Source organism: Geotrypetes seraphini, chromosome 13, assembly GCF_902459505.1.
Source record: "Geotrypetes seraphini chromosome 13, aGeoSer1.1, whole genome shotgun sequence".
In the NCBI taxonomy this organism is placed as follows: Eukaryota; Metazoa; Chordata; class Amphibia; order Gymnophiona; family Dermophiidae; genus Geotrypetes; species Geotrypetes seraphini.
Window position 1 is genome coordinate 72859782 of NC_047096.1, and position 25122 is coordinate 72884903.

The window sequence follows — 25122 nt, forward strand, 5'->3', positions numbered from 1 at the left end:
AAAGTTCAAGCGGTAGTGCTTAAAGTGCCTAAGACTTCTAAGTCGAAGCACATTTACACTGCCTTGGTGGAACCTCCAGCCATAGCAGGTGGTCCGGTTTCAGACGCAGATCCATCCTTGCCGGCTTCCTTCCAGACCATGTTGGAGAAGCAATTCATTCAGTTCGTTACTAATATGGGACTGAAGCTGCTTCCTCTCATCCAGCCTGGTCATTCAGCAGACTCCCGCGAGGTCGAGCCACTTCCTTTGCCTCAGTCTGAACTTACACTCTTTGAGTGTCTGGTCTGGCATCCAAGCACGTGAAGCAAGGAGCAGAATCTTTGCAAGCCTGTCCTGGAGGTTCGGGTCCATATCAATGTCCAAAGCCATGCCAAGCGACGCATGGCCACGGAACAGGCGGCAGCCCGTGCCGAGAGCTCAAACGCATCAAATGAAGATTGCATCTATTGAAGACGCAGCTGGGACAGCGAGGCGACGTAAGGCATAAACTTCTGAAGCACCGGAAAGAAGAACTCCAAATAGGTGGCAAAATGGAAGGTGTAATTGAGAACTCGGGAAGCCATCATCGAGTTCTGGTAGATGCGCCTCCCAAACTTATCCATGGTCCTCCCCTCTCAGCCCGGTGGCACCGAGGCATACACCTGGGACAGACGAGATCGCTTGAGGGAGGATTCGACCAACAGTGACTGATGGGAGAGCTGGGAGCCCTCAAACCCCTTATGATGCACCGTGCGATACCTAGCATCTGTCAGCCTAGCTATCGCTACCATTCAGCATTGTAGTTGGCATTACTTAGGTCAGCGAAGGCCTATGGGAAATTATATCAATCTGACTCTGGCATGGGAATGCAGATAGACCCTGAGGGCAGGGAAACTTTTAAGTATCCCTGATATGTTTTAAGTAGCCCTGATTGAATCATGACTAGCTAAAAGGTGTTAATGTCTGATTAAGAGGGTGCTTAGGACAATGAGTCCAGGTGCACAGATCAAGCAGATAGGCTGCTTGAATGGGACAAAGAAGCCAGAGACTAATCCCATCTTCCATGCTTGCAAGTATCACACCCTCCTTTATCAATTAAATTAACCATTGTTTCAAACAGTTTACAAATTCTAAACAGAAAGATACTGGGACATACAAGTTTCTATATTCAGAATAAGATTCCAAGGTATAAAAGCCTCCTCTCTGATCTATCAATCTATCAATCTATCTTTCTATCTCTGGAGGAGAGGGGTCTTGGCTCTCTCTCTCTCCCTGGCTCTTCCTAGAACTTCTGACTCTGTCTCTTTGTTTCTGGACTCTGTAAGGCAGGGAAACTGCTTTGCTCTCTACTTAATTGTAATGCTTCATTGTAATGCTTATAAATATTGCTTTTCTGTAAGACTATTTCTATAATATATTCTTTATGCAACCACCTCTGGCTGTGCCTATTATTTGATTCTACTCCCTGGTGAAACTTCAGTGAGGGAACTGAACCTGGGACCAGGCGTTTGTCAGTGCGCCTTTCACTTAACCCCTACCACCATACATTGGGGGGGCCACTAACAAACCTGACAGCATCCAGTTTGCCAGGAACAGCAGGAATGGAGTACGGTGTTTCAAAACAGCGCATGAAGGTTTGATCGAGGAGCTTGTGGAGAGGCAGGCGAAGAGACTCAGCAGGAGGATGAGGCAGATGAATGGTATCCAGGAGTAGCGGGAACCCGAGTCCAAGGTGATGGCGGATGATCTCGACATCTGCCGCAGAAAAGATGAAAAAGACAGCTGGTCCGCCAACACAGGACGCTGAGACGGACTTGATGAAGTCGAGGCCTCCTGATCCAAGGAGACATGGGATCTACAAGGCGAGAATGACTTGAAGGTATCCTCGAACTCCGGGCCCGGAGGAGGGGAGATATCTTAAGATGAATACCCCACACGAGGAAGCTTCTTCTGAGGCGAGACTGTAGAATGTCTGGACGAATGTCTCGAAGAATGCCTGGAGTGGTGCCCCTCCCTCCGTCTCGAAGGAGATCTGGAACGACGACACCCAGATGGGTCCGCAGAGGCCTCCAACGAATAGATGGGGCTGGAGACCGTGGAAGCGAAGAGGAGGATGGGCTGACGCCTCTCGAGCAGCATTCCACGGGTCGAGAGATGGCTTGGCAGGCAAGGAGCTCCGGAAGAAGTCCTCCTGGCGACGCCCAGGGCTTCGGCTACCCGGAGGCAAATCCCAATTGTCTTCGCGGGTCCGTCAATGAAATTGCGCGCTGGCACTTGATACACTTTTTAAAACCGGTAATAGGCTGAGACATAGGCCGAAAAAGCTCCGCCGCTAGATCGAAGCAGCGGGGCCCCAGCCACGCGGCCAACCTGGTCGATTCTACGGAAATTTTTTTTTAAAAAAATAAGAAAACGACAGAATAAAACACACGATTAAGAGAAATTAAACTCAAAACCGCGAGCACTAGAAGGCAAGAACACAGGTTCACTCAGCGCAGAGAGTTGAAGCAAAACTTCTCAGCTCCGCGGAAAGAAAAGAACTGAGGAGACACGCCCGGTGCATCGGGCGGGAAGGCACTCGCGCATGCGCGGTGCGGGCATCTCAAAACTTCTGAAGTTTCTGAGGTGAAGTCTGGCAAAAGGAGTCACGTGCACTGTGGAAGCCATGTGACCCAGAACTATCATGTGTCTCGCCGAGATGGATGGGCGAGAGGAGACTGACTGACAAAGATGGAGAAGAGCTTCCAGACGTTGTTGAGAAAGGAACACTCTGAGTTGGACTGTGTCCAGATTAGCTCCGATGAATGGAAGAGTCTGAGAAGGCTATAGATGGGATTTTGGAAAGTTGATTTCGAATCCCAGACTTTGCAGGAACCAGATAGTCCACTGGGTTGCTACCACGACCCCTTGAGATGTGGAATCCTTGATGAGCCAGTCGCCAAAGTATGGAAATACTTGAAGACCATGGTTCCTGAGCGCTGCGGCCACCACTACCAGGCACTTGGTGAAGACTCTGGGTGACGAGCCCAGGCCGAAAGGGAGTACTCTGAATTGAAAATGCAGATTTCCCACCCGAAATCTGAGGTACTGACGGGAGACCGGATGGATGGGAATGTGTGTGTAGACCTCCTTGAGATCCAAAGAGAATAACCAGTCGTTCTGCTCGAGGAGGGAGAAAGAGATGCCAAGGTCAACATGCAAAATTTTTCTTTGACTAGAAATTTGTTGAGCACCTTGAGATCCAAAATAGGTTGCAGATCACCTATCTTCTTCGAAACAAGGAAGTACTGGGAGTAAAATCCCTTGTTCTCTTGAGCCAGAGGAACTGGCTCGATAGCTCGAAGCTGGAGCAGAGCTTGAGCCTCCTGAAGAAGGGCAATCTGGGAGGGATTGGAAGGATACTCTCTTGGAGGATGTTCCGGAGGAACTTGATGGAATTGAAAAGTGTATCCCTCCCTGATGATGGAAAGGTCCCAGAGGTCGGTAGTAACTGTCGTCCATCGGTGTTAAAAATGATGGAGACGACTTCCGATAGGGGGAAAAACGGAAAATGGCAGAATGATGGAAGTTATGCTCTATTCCAGGCAGTCAAAAAGGCTGAGGAGCCTTAGGTACAGCAGGTGGATGAGGCTTTTGCTGCTTCTGGGGATGCTGCCTCTTGACAGGCTGATGAGTAGAAGGAGCCTGCTTTGGTGGAAAACGCCGCTGATAGATTTGAGGAGAGCGTGTAGGACTAGTAGGAGCCAGCTTTGGTTTCAGTCTGAGAATGGATGCAAAAGACTTCTCATGATCCGATAGTTTCTTGGTGGCTGCCTCAATGGACTCAAAGAGGTCATTGCCTGCGCAAGGAACATTAGCCAGCTGGTCCTGCAGGTTAGGATCCATGTCGATAGTATGCAGCCAAGCAAGACGTCGCATGGCCACAGAGCAAGCAGTAGCTCGAGCAGCTAACTTGAAAGCATCATAGGATGACTGGAGAAGATGCAGACGGAGTTGCGATAAGGAAGCAATGACTTCTTGGAACTCAAAGTGCATACGAGAATCCAGATAAGGCATAAACTTTGGAAGAATGGAAAGAAAGAACTCAAAATAGGTGATGAAATGAAAATTATAGTTGAGGACTCTGGAGGTCATCATCGAATTCTGGTAGATGCGACGACCAAATCTGTCCATAGTTTTACCTTCCCTTCCCGGAGGGACAGTAGCATACACCTGGGAAGGATGAGATCTTTTCAAAGAAGACTCAACCAGAAGGGATTGAAGAGATAATTGAGTATTGTCAAACCCCTTATGATGTACAGTCTTATACCTAGAGTCTAATTTGCCTGGAACAGCTGGAATGGAATGGAATAAGGAGTTTCCAGACAGCGGACAAAGGTTTGATCCAAAAGCTTATGGAGAGGAAGCTTGAGAGATTCAGCTGGAGGTTGAGGGAGCTGCATAGTCTCGAGATATTCCTTGGAAAACTTCAAGCCAGTATCTAATTGAATATCCAAGTCAACTGCCATCTGACGAAGGAAAGATGAAAAGGACAGCTGATCCGCTAAAGTCTGGCCTCGAGAAGGACTCGAGGACGTCAAGGCAGTTTGGTCCAGCGGAAGGAGACCTGGACGAAGAAATGGAAACCACCGGGTCCTCTAGGTCCGGAAGCAGAAGGTTCGATGGAGGCGGTGGAGAAAACTGAAGAAAAGGCTGCTTGCGGTGAGGCGAGGCATGCCTGGATGAATGCTTCGAAGAATGCCTCGATCTGTGATGCGAGCTGTGTCTTGAAGCAGGCCTCAAAGATCGAGGAGAACGTGCCCCAGTCGAAGCCCCCAGAGAATGGACAGGACTGGAGGCTCTGGAACAAAGCAGTTGAGGCTGAGAAGAGGAACCTCGATGCACTCGCAAAGACTCTGCTCCTGCTTCGAGTGTGAGGGTTCCAATGGAGACACTGGCAAAGAATCTGCTCCTTGCTGTCCGTGCCCAGATGCTAGACCAGACACTCGCAGAGAATCTGCTCCCTGCAAAGAGTGTGTATGAGAGTGAGACATAGGAGGCAGCTCGACCTCGCGAGAGACCGCTGAATGCCCAGGCTGGATTTGTGAGAGAAGCTTCGACCCCATGGTAGTAAAGAGCTGAATAAACTGCTTCTCCAACAAGGTCTGGAACGAAGCCGGCAAGGATGGATCCGCGTCTCCAACGGGACCACCTGCACGGGCCTCATGTTCCCTCGAGGCAGTGTGAGAGTGCTTTGACTTAGAAGTCTTAGGCACTTTAAGCACCACCGTGGAAATGGGCTGCTGCCCTATCTGACCTGAAGAGACAGAGGAAGGCACCGCAGCAGGCATCGAAGACAAAGCCGGCACAAACAAGGCAGGTTTGATGAGGCTCGGAGTGGAAGCTGTGGAAGCTGGAAGAGCTTCGGATGAAGTCGAGGGCGAGGCACCCTTCGAAGTCGAGAGCTCCATGCTGAAGAGCTGCTCCCACAGGATACAATGACACTTAAAAGCACGAGACTTAAGTATTGAGTAAGGCCGGCACGATTTCGGGAGATGTTGAGCCCAAGACACCGAAGACAGCATCGATGAGAGTCCGTGAGGGAAACTGCGCGCTGGCAGTTGGAACACTTTTTAAAACCGGTTGCAGGTCGGGACATAGGCTGAAAAAGAGCCGCTGCAAGATCGAAGCCGCGGGGCTGCCGTCGCGAGGCCTGCTCAGTCGAACAAACAGAAGAAAATATATATATATATATATATATATATTTTTTTTAAAGAAAAGAATAAACAAAAAACAGCGATTCGTGACAAAAAGAACACAAAACCGCGGTCGTAGAGAAGGCACAAGTGAAAATACTTCACGCAGAGAGTCAAAGACGGACTTCTCAGCTCCGCGGAAAAGTAAGAACTGAGGAGACGCGCCCTGTGCTGGGCGGGAAGGCACTCGCGCATGCGCGGTGCGGGCTACTCGAAACTTCGAGTTTCTTCAAGCAAGTCTGCTTGTGAGGCGTCCACATCGGGGCTCCGTCGGATGACGTCACCCACTTGTGAGAATACCTGCCTGCTTGTCCTGGGATAAAGGATTTTCTGCTTCAGAAACTTCTCCAAACACTCAGAATTGAAGATCTTCAGACTGCCAGCCAGCCGAACACTGACTATGACCTCCGCCCCCCCCCCCACGGATCCTCGCCACACGGTCAGGGGCGGGAAAGGCAGCCTGCGCCTTGAAACCCAGTGGGTTTCACTCCAGATGCATACAGCCTGCGCTTAAAAACCTGTGACAAGGTTCAAGCAAACTCGCAGGGGAAGGAGCCGAATTCAGTAAAGGTGGCACACAGCAGGCTGGCTCAACAGACCTACCAGAATTTTTCTGTGAAGCAACAATCCGGCACCGCAGGACTGCGTCCATTCCTCCGACAGGGGACCAACTGGAAGAAGTCTCAAAGAACTGAAGCCACCAAGAAAACAAACTTTATGCGAAAATCAAAAAAAGAAGCAGAGCAACCGCAAGAAACTTCTGCATGGATTGCTTACAGAAATTGTATCTGGATACGTTTGCTAGCTCTCAGGCTACGGGGGTGGAGCATGTGCTCACAAAAGTTTGCGATTAAACATCTAGAGGGGCATAATTTTTTTTTAAAACGTCTAAGTCCTTTTGGCCTAAGGCCTTAAACGTTGAAAGTAGAAGCAGGGAAAATGTCCATTATCAAAAAAAACTTCCAAAAGGAGGGTTGTATCGGAGGAGGGCCTGGGATCCCTCCTGCCCGGATCTTGGTGGGGGTAGGGGGGAGTCACCTGGCCAGGAGGACTTGGGCTCCTTCTTGCCCCGATGTTGTCGGTGAAGGTCGTGGCTGGCGGGGCAAGAGGGCTTGGGCTCCCTCTTGCCCCGATCGTAATCGGCAGGGCCAGGAGGGCTTGGGCTCTCTCCTGGCCCGATCAGATCGGGGGGAGGGGTGGATCGCTGAAGGAGAGATGGGTCATCTCTCCTGCCGCATTTGCGATCCCAAGTGCCGCATTTGGCGGCACTTGGTGGTATCGCTATTGCGGCAGGGGATACGAGGCATCTCTCCTGTCCCGATGGTTGTGGTGGGTAGGTTGCCGGGCTGCTGAGCTGATCGCGCCAGCCGCCATCAGCTCAGCAGCCCCTTTTTTTGGCACTTATACCTGTTTTGACTTGGTCTAAGTTAAAACGTATGTGCCGACTAGGCAACCTGCCTAAACTTTTGGTTATACCTGCTGTACGCCTATGTCTAGGTCAGCCCACCTCCCGCCTTTCCCCTCCTCTAAAAAACGCCTCTTTTCACTCTATGCGTTTAGAGGCAGGGTACTTGGACGATCAGGCTTTTTGATCGTCCAAGTACCCATTTAGGCCACTTTTTTTTTGTGTGTGGATTATGAGCAGCCTAGCGTATGGAATCCGGAAGGGATGTAACAGAAAAAGTCTGTCGAACTGGAGCTGTCTATCCTTCAGTGATCTTTTTTGAAGTATAAAGCAATGCCTACAAGAAAGTGGATGGTGAGCAGAAGAATCAAATACTGTAGACATCAATTATGTGGATCAGTGATTGATATGGTCCTGCTGCACTGAGTGCACCACTTAAAACTTCTGGACAGCTTTGACATGGGGGGAAACACCGTCAATACCGGAGGTCGAGTAAATCAGACACTGAAAATGATCCGACACTGGCCAGCCTAAAAACAGTCTTGCTAGAGGCTGAAAGCCCAAAACTAAAAGTGGAACAAATAAAATTATTTTGAAAAGGAAATGAAAAATAAAGCAAAATACTGAAGAAAATAAACATGGGTAGGCACAAAAAAAAACCTTGATGACACACTTTGGACTGACTCCAAAAAACACAGCTTCCCAGCTCTGCAGAAAACAGAACTGATGGTCTCGCGAGCTGACATCGGGCAGGAAGGCATCGATGCATGCGCGGCATGGGCAGCCTCGAGACATAAAACAAATTTTTAACTGGCAGTATACTTTTTCACTCTGTACTGGGCTCCATGGATGTTGTCACTCACATATGAAAATATACTGCCTGCTTGTCCTAGGATAACATTAGTATTCTCTAATGCAGTGTTTCCCAACTCAGTCCTGCAATTTCTTGCATCAATATGCATGAGATTGATTTGCATATACTGCCATTATCTTTTCATACATATTCATTATGGATATCCTGAAAACCTGACTAGCAAAGGAATACTCCAGGACTGAGTTGGGAAAAACTGCTCAAATGAGATCTAGGCACCTAGGCTTCTTTATAGAATAGGATCCTACTACACATCCTCTGGGCATCCAGTTGGAGGCATTCAGTTATAGGATTGCCTTCTTTGTGTATACATTTACTTATGACAAGCAGGGACACTCCCTGGAATAAATTTATACATGTACTTCTGAAAGTTCAAAAGTATACTTCCCCCTCAATATTCGCAGGGGTTAGGGGCAGAGCCGGCCCACGAATATCGAAAAACACGAATAACTTTTAGGGCCGGCTCTGACCCACCCCTGCCTCCCTCCTGCATCCTGGATCTCTCCCCCGCCTCTCGGACCTCTATAAAACTTACTTGGTGGTCTAGCGGGTGAAGCGGGGCAGCAGCGCTCTTCCTACGCTCCTGCCCCGTGCGAGGAGGCAAAAAGACAGTGGATTTCCCTTTCCCTCACAAGCATGAGGCCTATTGGCTGGCTCGGCGGCGGATTGGCATGACAGTGGCAAAGACCCTCCTTGACAGTGGCTGTACCCACCTAGTGCCGCGGAGTGGCTGAGAACAAGGCAGTCGTAGATTGGCTGGGGCGCCGGAGCTCAAAAGCTCAGCTAGGAGCACGAAACTGGCAAGTGGGCAGGTGATGTCGCTGTCTGGGGGGCTTTGTGGGAGGTGAGGCCGTTAGAGTGACAAAGGCCTGGGGGCATCATGGCCGGATGTTGTTAACGGTCCTGGAAGAAGTGAGGCCGTTAGAGCGGGGCTTCTTGATCGTGTGCATTTTATGAGGCGTTTGGGAGGTGAATCCGGGTTTAGAAACTCGTGAATAACCAAATTCGTGAGTTCTAAACCAGCGAATTGGAAGGGAGAAGTATATACACAGTTTTATTACATTACATTAATGACTTCTATTCCGCCTGTACCTTTCAGTTCTAATTATGTGCATACTAAAATAAGAAGTGTAAAAGTATGCAGTTTAAGGCCACTTTTAAAACTGGTAATAGCTTATGTACATTCTTACTGCACAAGTTAGAGGGAGCCTAATTCAAGATTACCTTCATGATTGTTAAAAATAATTTACCTGTTTTTTAGACTGATCTGAGAACTACCAGGCTGCTTAACATCATCACCATACGTAGACCAAGGTGCGTAGAAAAGAGAAGTCTCTGCAGAACTTGAATATTCAGGTGTAGAGATAGGGGGACCATAAGTCTGACGGAGCTCCAAACTGTCTTCATTCTGAATTTGACATCAATTAGAAGGACAGTTAAACACACACACAATAAAAAGAAATCAGATAAAAACCTATTTGGCTTACCCAATCTGCTCATCCAAACCAACTACTATTCTTTCCTCTCTTTTAGAGATCCTATATCAGGGGTGTCCAATGTCGGTCCTCGAGGGCCGCAGTCCAGTCGGGTTTTCAGGATTTCCCCAATGAATATGCATGAGATCTATTTGCATGCACTGCTTTCAATGCATATTCATTGGGGAAATCCTGAAAACCCGACTGGATTGCGGCCCTTGAGGACCGACATTGGACACCCCTGTCCTATATACTTGTCTCAAGCTTGAATTCAGAAACAGCCTTTGTCTCCACCAGGAGCCTGTTCCACTAATCCACCACCTTTTCCATGAAGTAGTGTTTCCTCAGGTTGCTCCTGACTGTCCCCTTTAACCTTCATCCTACGTCCCCTCTTTCCAGAGCTTCTTTTCAATTAAAAGAAACTCACATCCAGTGTTTAAAATACCTCTGTGGCATAAATACACCTATCATCTCTTGCGCCTTTCTTCTAAATGAAAAAAAATTATGACTAATCAATCCCAGGTCACCCTACAAAAGAACTAATCCACAGCTGATATCATAATTTACTTAATACAATGGAAAAAAAAAAGGTATACAAGAAAACATTTGATGTAACCTGATTTTCAACCATTTCTTCTTTTAGGGTATAACATGCCACAATAACTTAGCTTTAAAATAAAAAGAGATTATGCTTATACCTTGATAATATCTTTCCACAAGCCCCCACTAATTGTTAATTTTAGTTGAAAGATTACAGTATATAGGGGTGGCATTCTGGACAAGCAGATTATCTTCCCATGGCTGTGAGACATCTGCAGAAGGAATAAACTCTGGATTTTTTTCTGTGATCCTCTTACTTCACTGGGAGCTCTTGCAAGACCTTCCCCGAGACTAGGTGAAGTAAGGAAATGACTTGAACAATGAAATAACCAAATGCCAACAGAAGCATCAAAGGAGCTCAAATAGTACCCCTGTAGACTCTAGAAACCAATGATACAATATTTTTCAGCCTCCAAAGGGCTGACTGCCATCCAAGATATGTACTTGAAAAACAATCAGAATGAGACAGTAGGCAGGTGCAGGAAGGCCAGAGAGAGGAACCAGAATGACACACTATCTACTGGAAAGCACAGTTACTTACCGTAACAGGTGTTATCCAGGGACAGCAGGCAGATATTCTCACACATGGGCGACGTCACCAACGGAGCCCCAATACGGATACTTCAAAAGTGAATCGCAACTTTAAATTTAGAAAGTTCGTAATCAGCCCACACCACGCATGCGCCTTCTCTCCTGACGGAGGCGTGCGGTCCCTTCAGTTAAGATAAGCCAGTTAAGAAGCCAACCAGGGGAGGTGGGTGGGTTGTGAGAATATCTGCCTGCTATCCCTGGATAACACCTGTTACGGTAAGTAACTGTGTTTTATCCCAGGACAAGCAGGCAGCATATTCTCACACATGGGTGACCTCCATGCTAACTAGAATGGGATGGAGGGAGAGTTGGCCTTTTTAAGAAAACAAATTTTGAAAAACTAACTGGCTGAAGTGCCCATCCCATCTGGAAAAAGTTTCCACACAGTAATGTGAAGTGAATGTATGAAATGAGGACCAGGTGGCAACCTTGCAGATTTCCTCAATAGGAATAGATCTGAGGAAAGCTACAGAAGCTGCCATAACTCGGACTTTGTGAGCAGTGACACGACTCTCCAGAGACAGTCTGGTCTGAGTGCAGCAGAATGATATACAGGCAGCCAACCAGTTGGAAATTGTCCTTTTCGTTACAGGATGACCCAACTTGTTAGGATCAAATGAGATGAAGAACTGGGGAGATTTCTATGAGGCTTTGTCCTGTCGATGTAGTAGGCCAAAGCGTGTGTAGTGCCATTTCTCCTGCATGAGAATGAGGCAGAACAATCGACCGAGATGAAACTCCATGACAACTTTCAGTAGAAACTTTGGATGCGTGCGTAGAACCACTTTATCATGGTGAAAAACTGTGAAGCGTGGATCTGCGACCAAGACCTGTAACTCACTGACTCTCCTGGCAGAAGTGGGTGAGATGAGAAAAAATTTTCCAGGAGAGAAAATTAAGATGAGTTGTTCCCTTTGGTTCAAACGGAGGCTTCATCAACTGGGAAAGAACCACATTAAGGTCCCAGAGAGGAGGAAGCTTGAGAGGTGGTTTAACATTAAAAAGCCCTTTCATGAATCTGGAGATCAATGGATAAGCAGTGAGGAGCTTACCCTAGACTGGCCTGTGAAAAGCTGTAATAGCGCTGAGATGGACTCTGATAGATGTAGATTTAAGACCCAAATCAGAAAGATGGAGGAGATAGTACAATACAGCACAGTTACTTACCGTAACAGGTGTTATCCGGGGACAGCAGGCAGCTATTCTCACATATGGGTGATGTCATCGACGGAGCCCGGATGCGGACGCCTCACAAGCAGACTTGCTTGAAGAAACTCGAAGTTTCGAGTAGCCCGCACCGCATATGCAGGAGTGCCTTCCCGCCCAGCACAGGGCGCGTCTCCTCAGTTCAGATAGCTAGCAGAGAAGCCAACCAGGGAAGGTGGGTGGGTTGTGAGAATAGCTGCCTGCTGTCCCTGGATAACACCTGTTACGGTAAGTAACTGTGCTGTATTGTACTATCTCCAGGGTAAGTAACTGTGCTTTATCCCAGGACAAGCAGGCAGCCTATTCTCACATATGGGTGACCTCCAAGCTAACCAGAATGGGATGGTGGGAGTGTTGGCTATTTAGGAGAATAAATTTTGTAATACTGTTTGACCAAACTGTCCATCCCATCTGGAGAAAGTATCCAGACAATAGTGAGAAGTGAAGGTATGAACCGAGGACCAAGTAGCAGCTCTACAAATTTCCTCAGTAGGTGTAGATCTGAGGAAAGCTACTGAAGCTGCCATTGCTCTGACTTTATGGGCTGTGACTTTACTGTGAAGAGGTAATCCAGCCTGGGCATAACAGAATGAGATACAAGCCGCCATCCAGTTGGAGATGGTATGGTTAGAATTAGGATGTCCCAACTTATTTGGATCAAAGGAGACAAAAGGTTGAAGAGCAGTTCTGTGTGATTTGGTGCGTTCCAAATAGAAGGCCAAAGCACGTTTACAGTCCAGAGTATGAAGAGCAACTTCTCCAGGATGAGAATGAGGCTTTGGAAAAAAACACTGGAAGAACAATGGATTGGTTGAGATGAAATTCCAAGATCACTTTAGGGAGAAATTTAGGATGAGTACGAAGAACCACCTTGTCATGATGGAACACTGTGAATGGTGGGTCAGCAACCAAAGCTTGCAGCTCACTGACTCTTCGAGCAGAAGTGAGGGCTATGAGAAACACCACTTTCCAAGTGAGATACTTCAGATGAGCCTCATCAATTGGTTCAAATGGAAGCTTCATCAGTTGAGCAAGGACAACATTGAGGTCCCAAACCACAGGAGGCGGTTTGAGAGGAGGTTTGACATTGAAAAGTCCTTTCATGAATCTGGAAACCACCGGATGAGCAGAGAGATGTTTCCCTTCAATAGGCTGATGGAAAACCGCAATTGCACAGAGATGGACTCGGATAGATGTAGACTTGAGGCCAGAATTGGATAAGTGCAAAAGGTAGTCCAAAACAGAAGATAAGGAAGAATGTTGAGGATCCTTATGATGACAAAAACACCACGTAGAAAATCTAGTCCACTTTTGGTGATAGCATTGTTTAGTGGTAGGCTTGCTAGAAGCTTCTAAAATATCTCTTACAGATTGAGAAAACTGAAGAGGGGTTATATTGAGAGTTACCAAGCTGACAGGTGTAGAGACTGCAGGTTGGGATGAAGCAGAGATCCTTGACTCTGTATAAGGTAGAAGGTATGGCTCCCTGGTGCTGAGTTGAAGTAGAAGGGAGTACCAAGGTTGTCTTGGCCACCGAGGAGCGAGGAGCGATGAGAATCATGGTGGCATGATTGTTTTTCAACTTGACCAGAGACTTGAGAATGAGAGGAAATGGAGGGAATGCATAGAGGAAAAGATATGACCATTCCAGAAGAAAAGCATCTGCCTTGAGGCGATGAGGAGAGTATATCCTGGAGCAGAATTGAGGCAGTTTGTAGTTGTGGGGGGCTGCAAAGAGGTCTATTTGAGGAATTCCCCACAGTGAAAAAATGTGATGAAGAGACGAGGAATGGAGTGTCCATTCGTGAGGTTGCAGGAGGCGACTCAGGTTGTCCGCCAAGCAATTCTGCGTCCCTTGAATGTAGACAGCTTTGAGGAAAGTGTTGTGGCAGATTGCCCAGTCCCAAACCATCATAGCTTCTTGACAAAGGGAGGTAGACCCCGTCCCTCCTTGTTTGTTGACATAATACATGGCGACTTGCTTGTCCGTCCGAATGAGGACTACTTGGTCGTGAAGCAGATGTTGAAAAGCATTGAGAGCTTTGAGGATCGCTCTGAGTTCCAAGAGATTGATATGACACTGACGATCCGTACTGGTCCATAGATCTTGAGTACGGAGACCATCAAGATGAGCGCCCCAAGCGTAGGTCAAAGAGTCTGTCGTGAGGACCTTCTGATGAGGGGGCGTTTGAAAAGCAAGCCTCTGGAAAGATTGGAAGAGAGCATCCACCAACGGAGAGACTTCTTCAATGAAGGAGTGACTGATATATATCGAGAAGCAGGGTCGCAAACTTGCATCCATTGAGATGCCTGGGTCCACTGAGGAATTCTGAGGTGAAGTCTGGCAAAAGGAGTCACTTGTACTGTGGAGGCCATGTGACTCAGAAGTACCATCTTGTGAGATGAAAGAGCGGGAAGACACTGTATGACAGATTTGAAGAAGAAGAGCTTCCAGACGTTGTTGTGGAAGGAATGCTCTGAGTTGGACAGTGTCCAGAACAGCTCCAATGAACTGTAGAGTCTGTGAGGGCTGAAGTCGAGATTTGGGAAAGTTGATTTCGAATCCCAGACTTTGTAGGAACCAGGTATTCTGTTGGATCGCTACAATAACCCGCTGAGATGTGGAATCTTTGATGAGCTAGTCGTCTAGGTAGGGAAATACCTGAAGACCATGATTTCTTAGAGCTGCTGCTACCACAACCAGGCACTTGGTGAACACTCTGGGAGACGGGGACAAGCCGAAGTGTAGTACTCTGTATTGAAAATGCAGATTCCCCACCCGAAATCTGAAGTACTGATGGGAGGCCGGATGAATGGGGATATGAGTGTAGGCCTCCTTGATATCCAGAGAGCATAACCAGTCGTTCTGCTCGAGAAAGGGATAAAGGGATGCCAGGGACAACATGCAAAACTTCTTTGATGAGAAATTTGTTGAGAACCCTGAGATCTAAAATAGGTCGCAGATCGCCCGTCTTTTTCGGAACAAGGAAGTAACGGGAGTAAAACTGTTCCAAGGGAACTGGTTCGATGGCATGGAGACGAATCAGAGCTTGAGCTTCCTGAAGAAGAAGGGCGATCTGGGATGGATTGGAAGGATACTCTCTTGGAGAAAGCTCTGGTGGAATCTGAGAGAAATGAAGAGAGTATCCTTCCCTTATGATGGAAAGTACCCAGAGGTCAGATTTAATTATCGTTCATCAGTGGTAGAAATGATGGGGACGATCTCCTATAGGGGGAAAATGAGACACTCAGAACGGTGGAGGTTATGCTCTGTTTTAAACAGTCAAAAAGGCTAAGTAGCCTTAGGTGCAGAAGTTTGAGGTTTCTGTTGTTTCTGAGGCTGCTGTTTCTTAGAGGAGGGCGATTATAAGGAGTCGTCCTCGGAGTAAACGCCGCTGATAGATAGGAGCATGGCGTGCAGGTTTTGCAGGAGCTGACTTCGGCTTGGGTCTGACAATAGAAGCAAAGGATTTCTCATAGTCAGACAATTTCTTGGTGGCTGCCTCGATGGATTCATCAAAGAGGTCATTGCTGTCACAAGGGATATTAGCCAAGCGGTCTTGAAGATTAGGATCCATGTCAATGGTACAAAGCCAAGCAAGACAACGCATACCCACAGAACAAGCAGCTGCCTGGGCAGACAACTCAAAGGCATCGTAAGATGACTACAAGAGATGCAATCTGAGTTGGGATAAAGAAGCCAGGACTTCTTGAAATTCAAAATGCTTTTGAGTATCCAGATAAGTCAAAAATTTTGGCATAAACCTTGGAAGGATAGGACCTCTTTAAGGAGGACTCGACAAGCAGGGATTGATGAGATAACTGAGTTGTCAAACCCTTTTGCGATGCATAGTTTTATACCTAGAGTCCAATTTTCCAGGAACAGCTGGTATGGAAAAAGGTGTTTCCATGCATCGACCAAAAGTCTGATTCAAAAGCTTATGAAGTGGAAGCTTAAGCCCCTCCAACTACAGACCTATCGCTTCAATACCGATATACGTTAAAATAATAGAAGGCCTAGTTGCACAATACCTCATCAACTACCTGGAAAACCACAACCTTCTTCACCCCTCACAATCAGGATTTCGAACCAACCACAGCCCAGAAACATTACTTGTCTCCCTACTAGATACAGCCCGGCAACGCATCAGTAAAGGAAAAAAGATGATGTTAATTCAACTTGACCTCTCCGCAGCATTTGACCTAGTTGACCACTCCTTATTACTACAGATACTTGACGCCATAGGGATCTCAGGCAAGGTCCACAATTGGTTTCAAGGATTCCTCAAATCAAGAACCTATAGGGTAAAGTCCAATGATATCAAATCAGAACCATGGTCCAATCCCTGCGGAGTTCCACAAGGATCACCTCTCTCACCTACGCTCTTCAACCTCTTTATTTCCTCCCTAGGAGCCACTTTAAACAACCTAAATGTCACATCCTTCAGCTACGCAGACGATATCACCATACTCCTCCCCTTCGACCCATCTGAGACCACCACCACAGCAAAGCTAGAAACAACCCTAGATACAGTGGAAAAATGGATGATGGACCACAAACTGAAATTAAACTCAGAAAAAACAAAATTCCTTTTGCTCGAAAAGGCCAAAACTCCTACCATCACAGAACTGAAAATCAAAAATACCAAATACCCAATACAACCCGAACTCAAACTCCTAGGAGTAACGATAGACAGATGCTGCACAATACAGTCCCAAATCAACAAGACAACCCAGAAAGCTTTTCTAACTATGAGAAATCTACGTAAAATCAGAAAATTTTTCAATCCAGCACAATTCAGACTAATTACCCAATCCCTAGTCTTAGGTTTACTGGACTATTGCAACTCCCTTTATCTACCTTGTCCTGCCATGATGATAAAACAACTTCAGACCATACAAAACACCGCCCTCAGACTGATCTACTCCTTGAGAAAATATGATCACATTACAACTGCCTTCTTAGACTCTCACTGGCTACCCATACAAGCACGAATTCAATTCAAATGCTACTGCCTATTATTCAAAGCGTTAAATGGCTCTTCCCCCTCCTACCTAAACAACCGCTTAAACCAGATCTTCACCTCAAGACACAGAAGAACCCCGAACCCTTTTGCCTTCCCCCCACTCAAAGGCACACAGCGCAAGAAAATGTATGACAACCTTCTGGCAACACAAGCAGCAAAACTCAACCATTCCATCTCCAACCTGCTGATGACAACGGGCGACCTCAAAACATTCCGAAAAGAAATCAAAACCCTGCTTTTCAAAAAATTCTTCCAAATATCTTAACCCCTCTTCACCTACCTCCAAATAATTCTCCCCTATAAAATCCTCCCCAAATCATCTTCCTGAAATGTATAGTAATCTTACCTACTCCAAATGTAATCTATTTGTTTATATCACACAGTTCTGCACTGTCAATTTGCTATCAAACTTGTAAATCCCCTCGGAATCTTTCCAGCTATATCTCCTCTGTTTAAAAAAAAAAAAAAAAAAGTGTATCTTCACTGGAAAATGTCCAGCCAAATCTTTTGTAATCCGCCTTGAACTGCAAGGTATAGGCGGAATAGAAATCCGTAATGTAATGTAATGTAACTCTGCCGGAGGTTGAGGAAGATGCATGACTTCGAGATACTCCTTAGAGTATTTGAAGCCAGTATCTAATTGCAGGTCCAATTCCACAGCCATCTGACGAAGAAAGATGAGAAAGATAGCTGATCTCCCAATGCTTTGCCTCGAGAAGGACTCGAGGACGTCAAGGCAGCCTGGGTCGAAGATGAATCTTCGGCAGGAAAAAAAAAAAGGCATCAAAGGAATCTGGTGACTTGGACGAGGCAATCGAAACCGGGACATCCTCGAGGTCTGGCATTGGAGACCTCGAACGAGGAGTTGGTGGTCTAGTCGAGGTTGGAGTAGATCGAGGCTTAGTGGAAGAAGGTCTTTCTTTAGAAGAACTATGCCTTGAAGGATGCCTCGAAGAAGGCATCGATCATCGATTAGAACTATGCCTGGAAGCAGATCTCTAAGATCGAGACTTCACCTCGGAGACGGGAGCAACCGATGGTATCAACGAATGTATGGGACTGGAGGCTGTAGATCGAAGCTCCAGAGGCTTGAAGGAGGAACCTCGATGCACTCCCAAAGACTCTGCTCCTTGTATAGAGTGTGAGGATTCCTACCAAGGCACTTGCAAAGAATCTGCTCCTTGCTGTATGTGCACTAATGCCAGACCAGACACTCGCAGAGACTCTGCTCCCTACAAAGTGTGTAAACTCAGACTGAGGCAAAAGAAGCGGCTCGACCTCACGGGAGTCTGCTGAATGCCCAGGCTGGATGAGAGGAAGAAGCTTCGGTCCCATATTAGTAAGGAACTGAATAAATTGCTTCTCCAACATGGTCTGGAAAGCTGCCGGCAAGGAGGGTACTGCGTCTGAAACCGGCTCGCCTGCCTTGGCTGGAAGTTCCACCGAGGCAGCGTGAGTGTGCTTCGACTTAGAAGTCGTAGGCACTGTAATCGCTACCGCTGGAACTGTCTGCTGAGCTATCTGACTTGAGGAAACAGGGGAAGATACAGCAGGTATCGTCGAAGAGAGAGCTGCTGCAAACGACGAAGGTCTGATGAGGCTCGAGGTGGAAGCAGTAGAAGCAGGAGCAGCCTCGATTGAAGTCAAGGCCAAGGTCGCTTCGAAGTCGAGGGATCTGAGGAAGAATCCATCTCAAAGAGCTTATCCACCAAAATACCTCGAGATTGAAGAGTAGCACAGTGCAGGCAAGACGTCGGATGATGTTTCGGCCCAAGGCACTTGAGACAGCGATGGGTCCGTAAGAGAAATCGTACGCTGACACTTGCTACAGTTTTTGAAGCCCGTGACAGGCCAGGACTTAGAAGTGAATCTAGCCGCCGCAAGATCGAAGCCCTAGGGCTGTGTCTGAGCGGCCTGTCCCGGAAAACGGGTGGAAGAGGAAAAAAAATTTTTTTTTTTTAAACTGAAAAGAAAATAAAGAAAATAATTACAGCGATTCGTGAGGAAAAAATAACAAACCGCAGTTCACTTCTCGGCTCCGCGGAAAACTGAGAACTCAGGAGACGTGCCCTACGCTGGGCAGGAAGGCACTCGCGCATGCGCGGTGCGGGCGACTCGAAACTTCGAGTTTCTTCAAGCAAGTCTGCTTGTGAGGCGTCTGCATCCGGGCTCCGTCGATGATGTCACCCATATGTGAGAATACCTGCCTGCTTGATCTGGGATAACAATTTCACTGACAAGGAAGCTGGATCATGATGATGATGGAGACACCAGGAAGAAAACCAAGTCCACTTTTGTTTAAGACAATGTTGAGTGGCCAGCTTTCTGGAAGCGTTAATACTGCATACAGGCTGAGAAAGATGCAATGATGTCAACCCGAGAGAAACCAAGCTGTCAGGTGTAACGATTGCAGGTTGGGATGAAGATGAGCTCCTTGATTCTGTGTAAGCAGAGTAGGAAATATTGGAAGAGGTATGAGCTCCCTGTTGCTGAGTTGAAGTAGAAGGGAGAACCAATGTTGTCTGGGCCACCGAGGAGCTATGAGTATCATGGTGGCTGAGTCCTGTTTGAGTTTGAAAAGAGTTTTCAAGATGAGAAGAGTGGGAGGAAACAGAGGAACATTTGCATCCAATCCAGAAGAAACGCATCTGCTTCCAGGCGGTAAGGTGAATAAAGCCTAGAGCAGAAGTGGGGCAATTTGTGGTTGTGAGGAGCTGCAAATAAGTCCACCTGAGGAGTGCCCCATTGTGCGACGATAGACTGAAGAGTTGTCGAACTGAGTGTCCATTCGTGGGGCTGGTGAATTCTGCTGAGGTTGTCTAAGGAATTCTGTTCTCCCTGTATGTAGACTGCTCTCAGAAAGAGATTGCGTGTGATCGCCCAAAGCCAAATCTTTTGAGCTCCCTGACAAAAGACGAGACAGCTCGTGCCTCCTTGCTTGTTGATGTAGCACATTGCTACTTGATTGTCCGTGCGAAGGAAGACTTGTTCACTCAGGAGATGCTGGAAAGCTTTTAGTGCATAATACATGTTCTGAGCTCTACCAAACTGATGTGAAATTTGTGTTCTTTGGAAGTCCAGTGACCTTGGGTTTGAAGGTTGCTCATGTGAACTCCCCAGGCATACATAGAAGCATCTGTTGTGAGTATCTGGTAATGTGGAGGAAGATGGAAAAGGAGTTCTCTGGATAGATTGGAGGAGGTCATCCACCAGTAGAGCGACTGTAGAAGAGATGAGGTTACAGAGTTATGCTTTGAGAGCTGATCTGCCTGAGACTACTGAGAAGCGAGAGCCCACTGAGGAGTGCGAAGATGCAATCTGGCAAGTGGGGTGACATGAACTGTGGAGGCCATGTGGCTTACGAGGACCATCATGCATCTCACAGAGATTGTTTGTAGCTGAAACATCTGTTGACAGAGATGAAGCAAAGCGGTTAGGCGATCTGAGGGAAGAAACGCCCTCATGAGAATAGTATCCAGAATAGCTTGCTCGATGAACTGGAGACATTGAGTTGGTTGGAGGTCCTGCTGAACACCTTTAAAAGATAAGTGGGATTTCTTTCCCCTCCTCCATTTGTGTCATTGATAATTTTTAATCACTCTCTCGATTATTTGGAGAGGTTCTTTGCCCTATTTTTGCTTATTTGACTGAATTCAGCTGATCCTAGCAGGGGAATTCCCCCCCATCAGCTAAGCTGGTAGGACTCTCCCAAACTGGCTCAGCTGATCAGGATTCCCCTGCAATCAGCTGATGGGAAGCCTGTTTTTTTTTCCCACTCCTTTGGGTGATGGGAGGGGGTCGTGACTACTGGGGGAGTAAGGGAGGAGGGCATACCTTAAACCCTTTAGTGGTCATCTCATCAGTTTGGTCACCTTTGGGGCACTTATCAGGGCTCTTGGCCTCCTCTTCACCCCTCCCCCGTTCCAGCAGGGGAGAGAACTGCCAGAAGAGAAGCACTGCGCTTCACAACAGCAGCCGGTCTCAGGAGCCCTTTTCGGCAGGGCACCTGGACTCATCTACACCCCACCCCCGTTCCAGCAGTGAAGGGAACTAAAAGAGTAGAAGCGCTAACAGCGCTCGGCACCAACGGCCACTTTTGGGAGCCCTTTCCAGCAGGGCACTTGGCATATCTCCGCTCCTCCTGTTCCAGCAGTGTTTTGTGTTTAGCAGAGAACAGGAGAAAATACTCTGCCCCTCCCCAGACCCAGCTGGAGATAACTGTAAACAAGAGGGAGACGCAAGGGACGCACTGAAACCTGTAGCAGGCAATATTAGCATTAACTTGGGTATTATATCTGTTCATCCCTAAATCCTATACCATACTAGATATGTCAGGTACAATGAGCATTGCATCTTGCACCACCATGAGAACCACACTTTTAAGTTATACTCATGCAATCCTTCTGATACTTCTGCTCCTCACAGACTGGAAAATATATGCACACAACATATACCCAATACCTATCATAGCAAACTCCAGAGGAATTACCCAGCCAAACTGGCATCGCATATTAAACAGAAACACAAACTATCAGCCCTTCAATTATCAACCCTCCCCTAAATCAACAACTAGAAAACCAACAAATCCCTACATTACCACAATACTACCCCACCAAAGATCACTCATATACCTGAAAACAACGAGCAACTCGCCAACAGAATACACCCCTCTCAAATGCGCCTATATGAACATCAGATCCATTGGCCCCAAAACGGAACGCATAAAAAATTGGATAGAAGAAGATACCTTGACTGCCTTTTCCTCAGAGACCTGGCTCACCTCTGATACTGACCCTAGAATAACTGAAGTCTGCCCAAAAAGCCACAAAATAACACTGGTACGCAGAGAAAATCAGAGAGGAGAAGGAATTGCTATCATAGCCAGAAACACATTAAACATACACCTACAAGACAAAATAACAGAATACATGGATTTACTTGCCTGTCAACTCTCAAGCATATTACTTAAAGGAACACTCACATGCATACTATGCTACATAACCCCAAGTAACTGGAGCACAGTCAAACCAATATTTGAAGAATTTATCTATCAAAACTCTCTAGCAACTACCTACAAACCTCCTTCTAGGAGACCTCAACCTTCAACTTGAAAACCAATCTTGCAAAAATGCTAAATCCGTACTAGTATACCTAGAAGCCCTAACATATAAAATCTTAGATCCTCAAGCTACACATGAAAAAGGACACCAACTGGATATCGTAGCATACATGTCCCAACAGACCACACATCCAGAAATTCAAACCTCAAACGAAAAATGGAACCGTTCTCTTTGGTCTGATCACTACACCTACTTTTTCAAAATCAATTGGTCCAGCAACAAATACACTCCGACTACTCAGACAACCTTCCTTTCAGGCAAACATATAAATCCCACAGTATTCTGGTCAAAAACAGATTCCATAATACAACACTACACACCTAAAGACTTCATTTCTAAATGGAACCTGCTAAGTAAGACCACCCTCAATGCCCCAGAAAAACTTAAAACCAAAATCCTCCGAAAATCAGACAAGTGGTTTGACAATGAACTACTCCAACTCAAGAGACAATGTAGACAAACTGGAAAGAAAATGGAGAAAAAGAGATCAAGATTCCATAAAAACAGCATGGATAACAACAAACCGAAAGTACAAACAAAAACTGAAAGAAAAAAGAAGAAGGACATACTACTCAAAACAAATTGGAGATGGACCTCAAGACTCAAAAAAATTATTCCAGCTACTAAAAGACCTCACAAACACAACACGTTACATAGAGAACAATTCGCCCCCCCCTACAGCCACCTTCCTAGCTTCCTACTTCAAAAACAAAATCGCAATTATCAGAGCTTCTTTCAACGGAACATCCTCACACATAGTCATCATTTCCACCAATAGATAAAGAATCTGTCGCAGCAGATAGAACCTGGTCCCATTTCTCACCTATAGATTGGACAGAATTCAACAATCTTTATAATAAATATAGCCATGCAGCCTGTGACCTCAACCATTGCCCCACATACCTATGAAAACATCAAGCACATTATTCCGCTCCCTGCTTCTACAATGGATATACTCTTCACTACTAGAGGGTTATTTCCCACCAGAACTCAGTGAAATCATAATAACTCCGATATTAAAGAACCCTAAAGGAGCAACAGACCAACCATCCAATTACAGAGCCATTGCCTCAATCCCATTGTACATTAAACTGATGGAAGGTCTCGTAGCCAAAACTCTAGCCTCTTTCCTAGAGAATTACAACATACTCCACCCCACAGAGTCAGGATTCCGAGCCAAATACAGCACGGAAACACTTCTAGGAACACTAATGGACACTGCAAGACAACACCTCAGTACAGGCAAAAAAATAAGAACATAAGAAGCGCCATCTCCGGAACAGACCCTAGGTCCATCAAGTCCGGCGATCCGCACACGCGGAGGCCCCGCCAAGTGTACCCTGGCATAGTTTTGGTCCCCATATCGCTCCAAGCTACTCGTAAAGAGAAGTGCATCTAGCCTACCCCTACCCATGTCACTTCATGCCACTCATAAGGAGATGTACATCTAACTTACCCTTAAATCCTAGAATGGTGGATTCCGCAAAACTGCTGATACAATTAGACCTTTCTGCAGCCTTTGACTTGGTCGACCACGACATGCTTCTACAAACTCTCGACTCAATAGGAATCTCTGGCAAAGTACTTGCATGGTTTAAAGGATTCCTACAATCAAGAACTTACAAAGTCAAAACAATGCAAGAAAAATCAGAACCTTGGTCCAACCCCTGCGGAGTTCCCCAGGGATCACCCCTATCACCTACTCTATTTAATATATATATATATATAGCTTCCCTCAGCTACTACCTGGATAATCTTGGCATAATTTCATACAGCTACGCAGATGACATCACTATTCTTCTACCCTTCAACCAACAAGAATCCTTCATAGCAAACACAATACACAGAACCCTCGAATCAGTGGCTATATGGATGACAGAGCACAAATTAAAACTTAACCCTGACAAAACAAATTTCATTCTACTTGAAAATAATAAAACTCCAAAGTTAACTAATCTTGTAATAAATTCATTTTCATACCCAATACAACCTACTTTAAAATTGCTTGGAATCACGATTGACAAAAGCTGTAACATGCAACTCCAAATTAACAAAATAATAAAGACATCATTCCTGACCATGAGAAATCTGAGAAAAATCCGATCATTCTTCGAAAAGAAGCAATTCCTACTACTGGTACAATCTCTAATCCTTGGGATGCTGGGCTACTGCAACATACTATACCTACCATGTTCCGCAACCATGATGAAGCAATTGCAGACGGTGCAGAATACAGCCCTGAGACTTGTCTATTCACTAAAAAAAATATGACCATATCACAGAGGCATACCATGACTCGCATTGGCTTCCAATAGAAGCGAGAGTGAACTTCAAATTCTACTGCTTACTTTACAAGGCTATCAACGGAGAAAGCCCAACTTACTGGAATAAAAGACTAAATCAATCCTCCTCAATCAGACACAGAAGAACACATTCACTATTCTATTACCCACCATCCAAAAATGTCAAATGAAAAAAACTTTATGACAACCTAATAGCCTCCAAAGCAGCTAAGTTGGACAAACAACTCACCACTCTGTTATCTTCATCCATAGATTACAAAATCTTCAAGAAAGAGATTAACCATACTCTTCAAAAAACACGTTAAACCTATCCAGCACAACAATCCTAACCCAACATCCAACACTCTATAAACCCTTAGTACTCTCAAATTTTTCTAGTTATCAAACATTATCTAAAACCCATAATTCTCCCTTAAAATTTTATCTCATCGTTTAATCTATTACTTCAAAGTTGAAATGTAATTCTTGTTTTAGTTTGGATGTAATCCGCCTTGAACCGCAAGGTAATGGCGGAATAGAAATCACTAATGTAATGTAATGTATAAAGAGTCTCTCTCAAAATGCCATGTAACGGCAGTTTGAGCATCTCTCGGGGAAGCTGATCATAATCCACAGTATCCAGAAATTCTTCACTATACTTGGAGTCAGCCTCCAACTTCACTGAAAGGTCCTTTCCTAATTGACGAATAAATCAAGAAAAAGACAACTTTTCAGTGGGAGAAGCTCCTCTAGCTGGAGAATACCTCGGAGACTTTGATGCCGGAGTCATCAGCATTAGTAGTTGAAGGTGACGGGTCAGGATTCGGGTCA

The 25122-nt window shown here is 46.1% G+C and overlaps 1 protein-coding gene across 1 annotated transcript in view; it reads right to left on the reverse strand.

The window, feature by feature from the left end:
* MEIOC (meiosis specific with coiled-coil domain) overlaps positions 1–25122 on the reverse strand; it is a 170273-nt gene that overhangs the window by 109545 nt on the left and 35606 nt on the right. Inside the window, 1 exon segment of the mRNA XM_033919289.1 lies at positions 9241–9398. Coding sequence (XP_033775180.1) covers positions 9241–9398 — 158 coding nt within the window.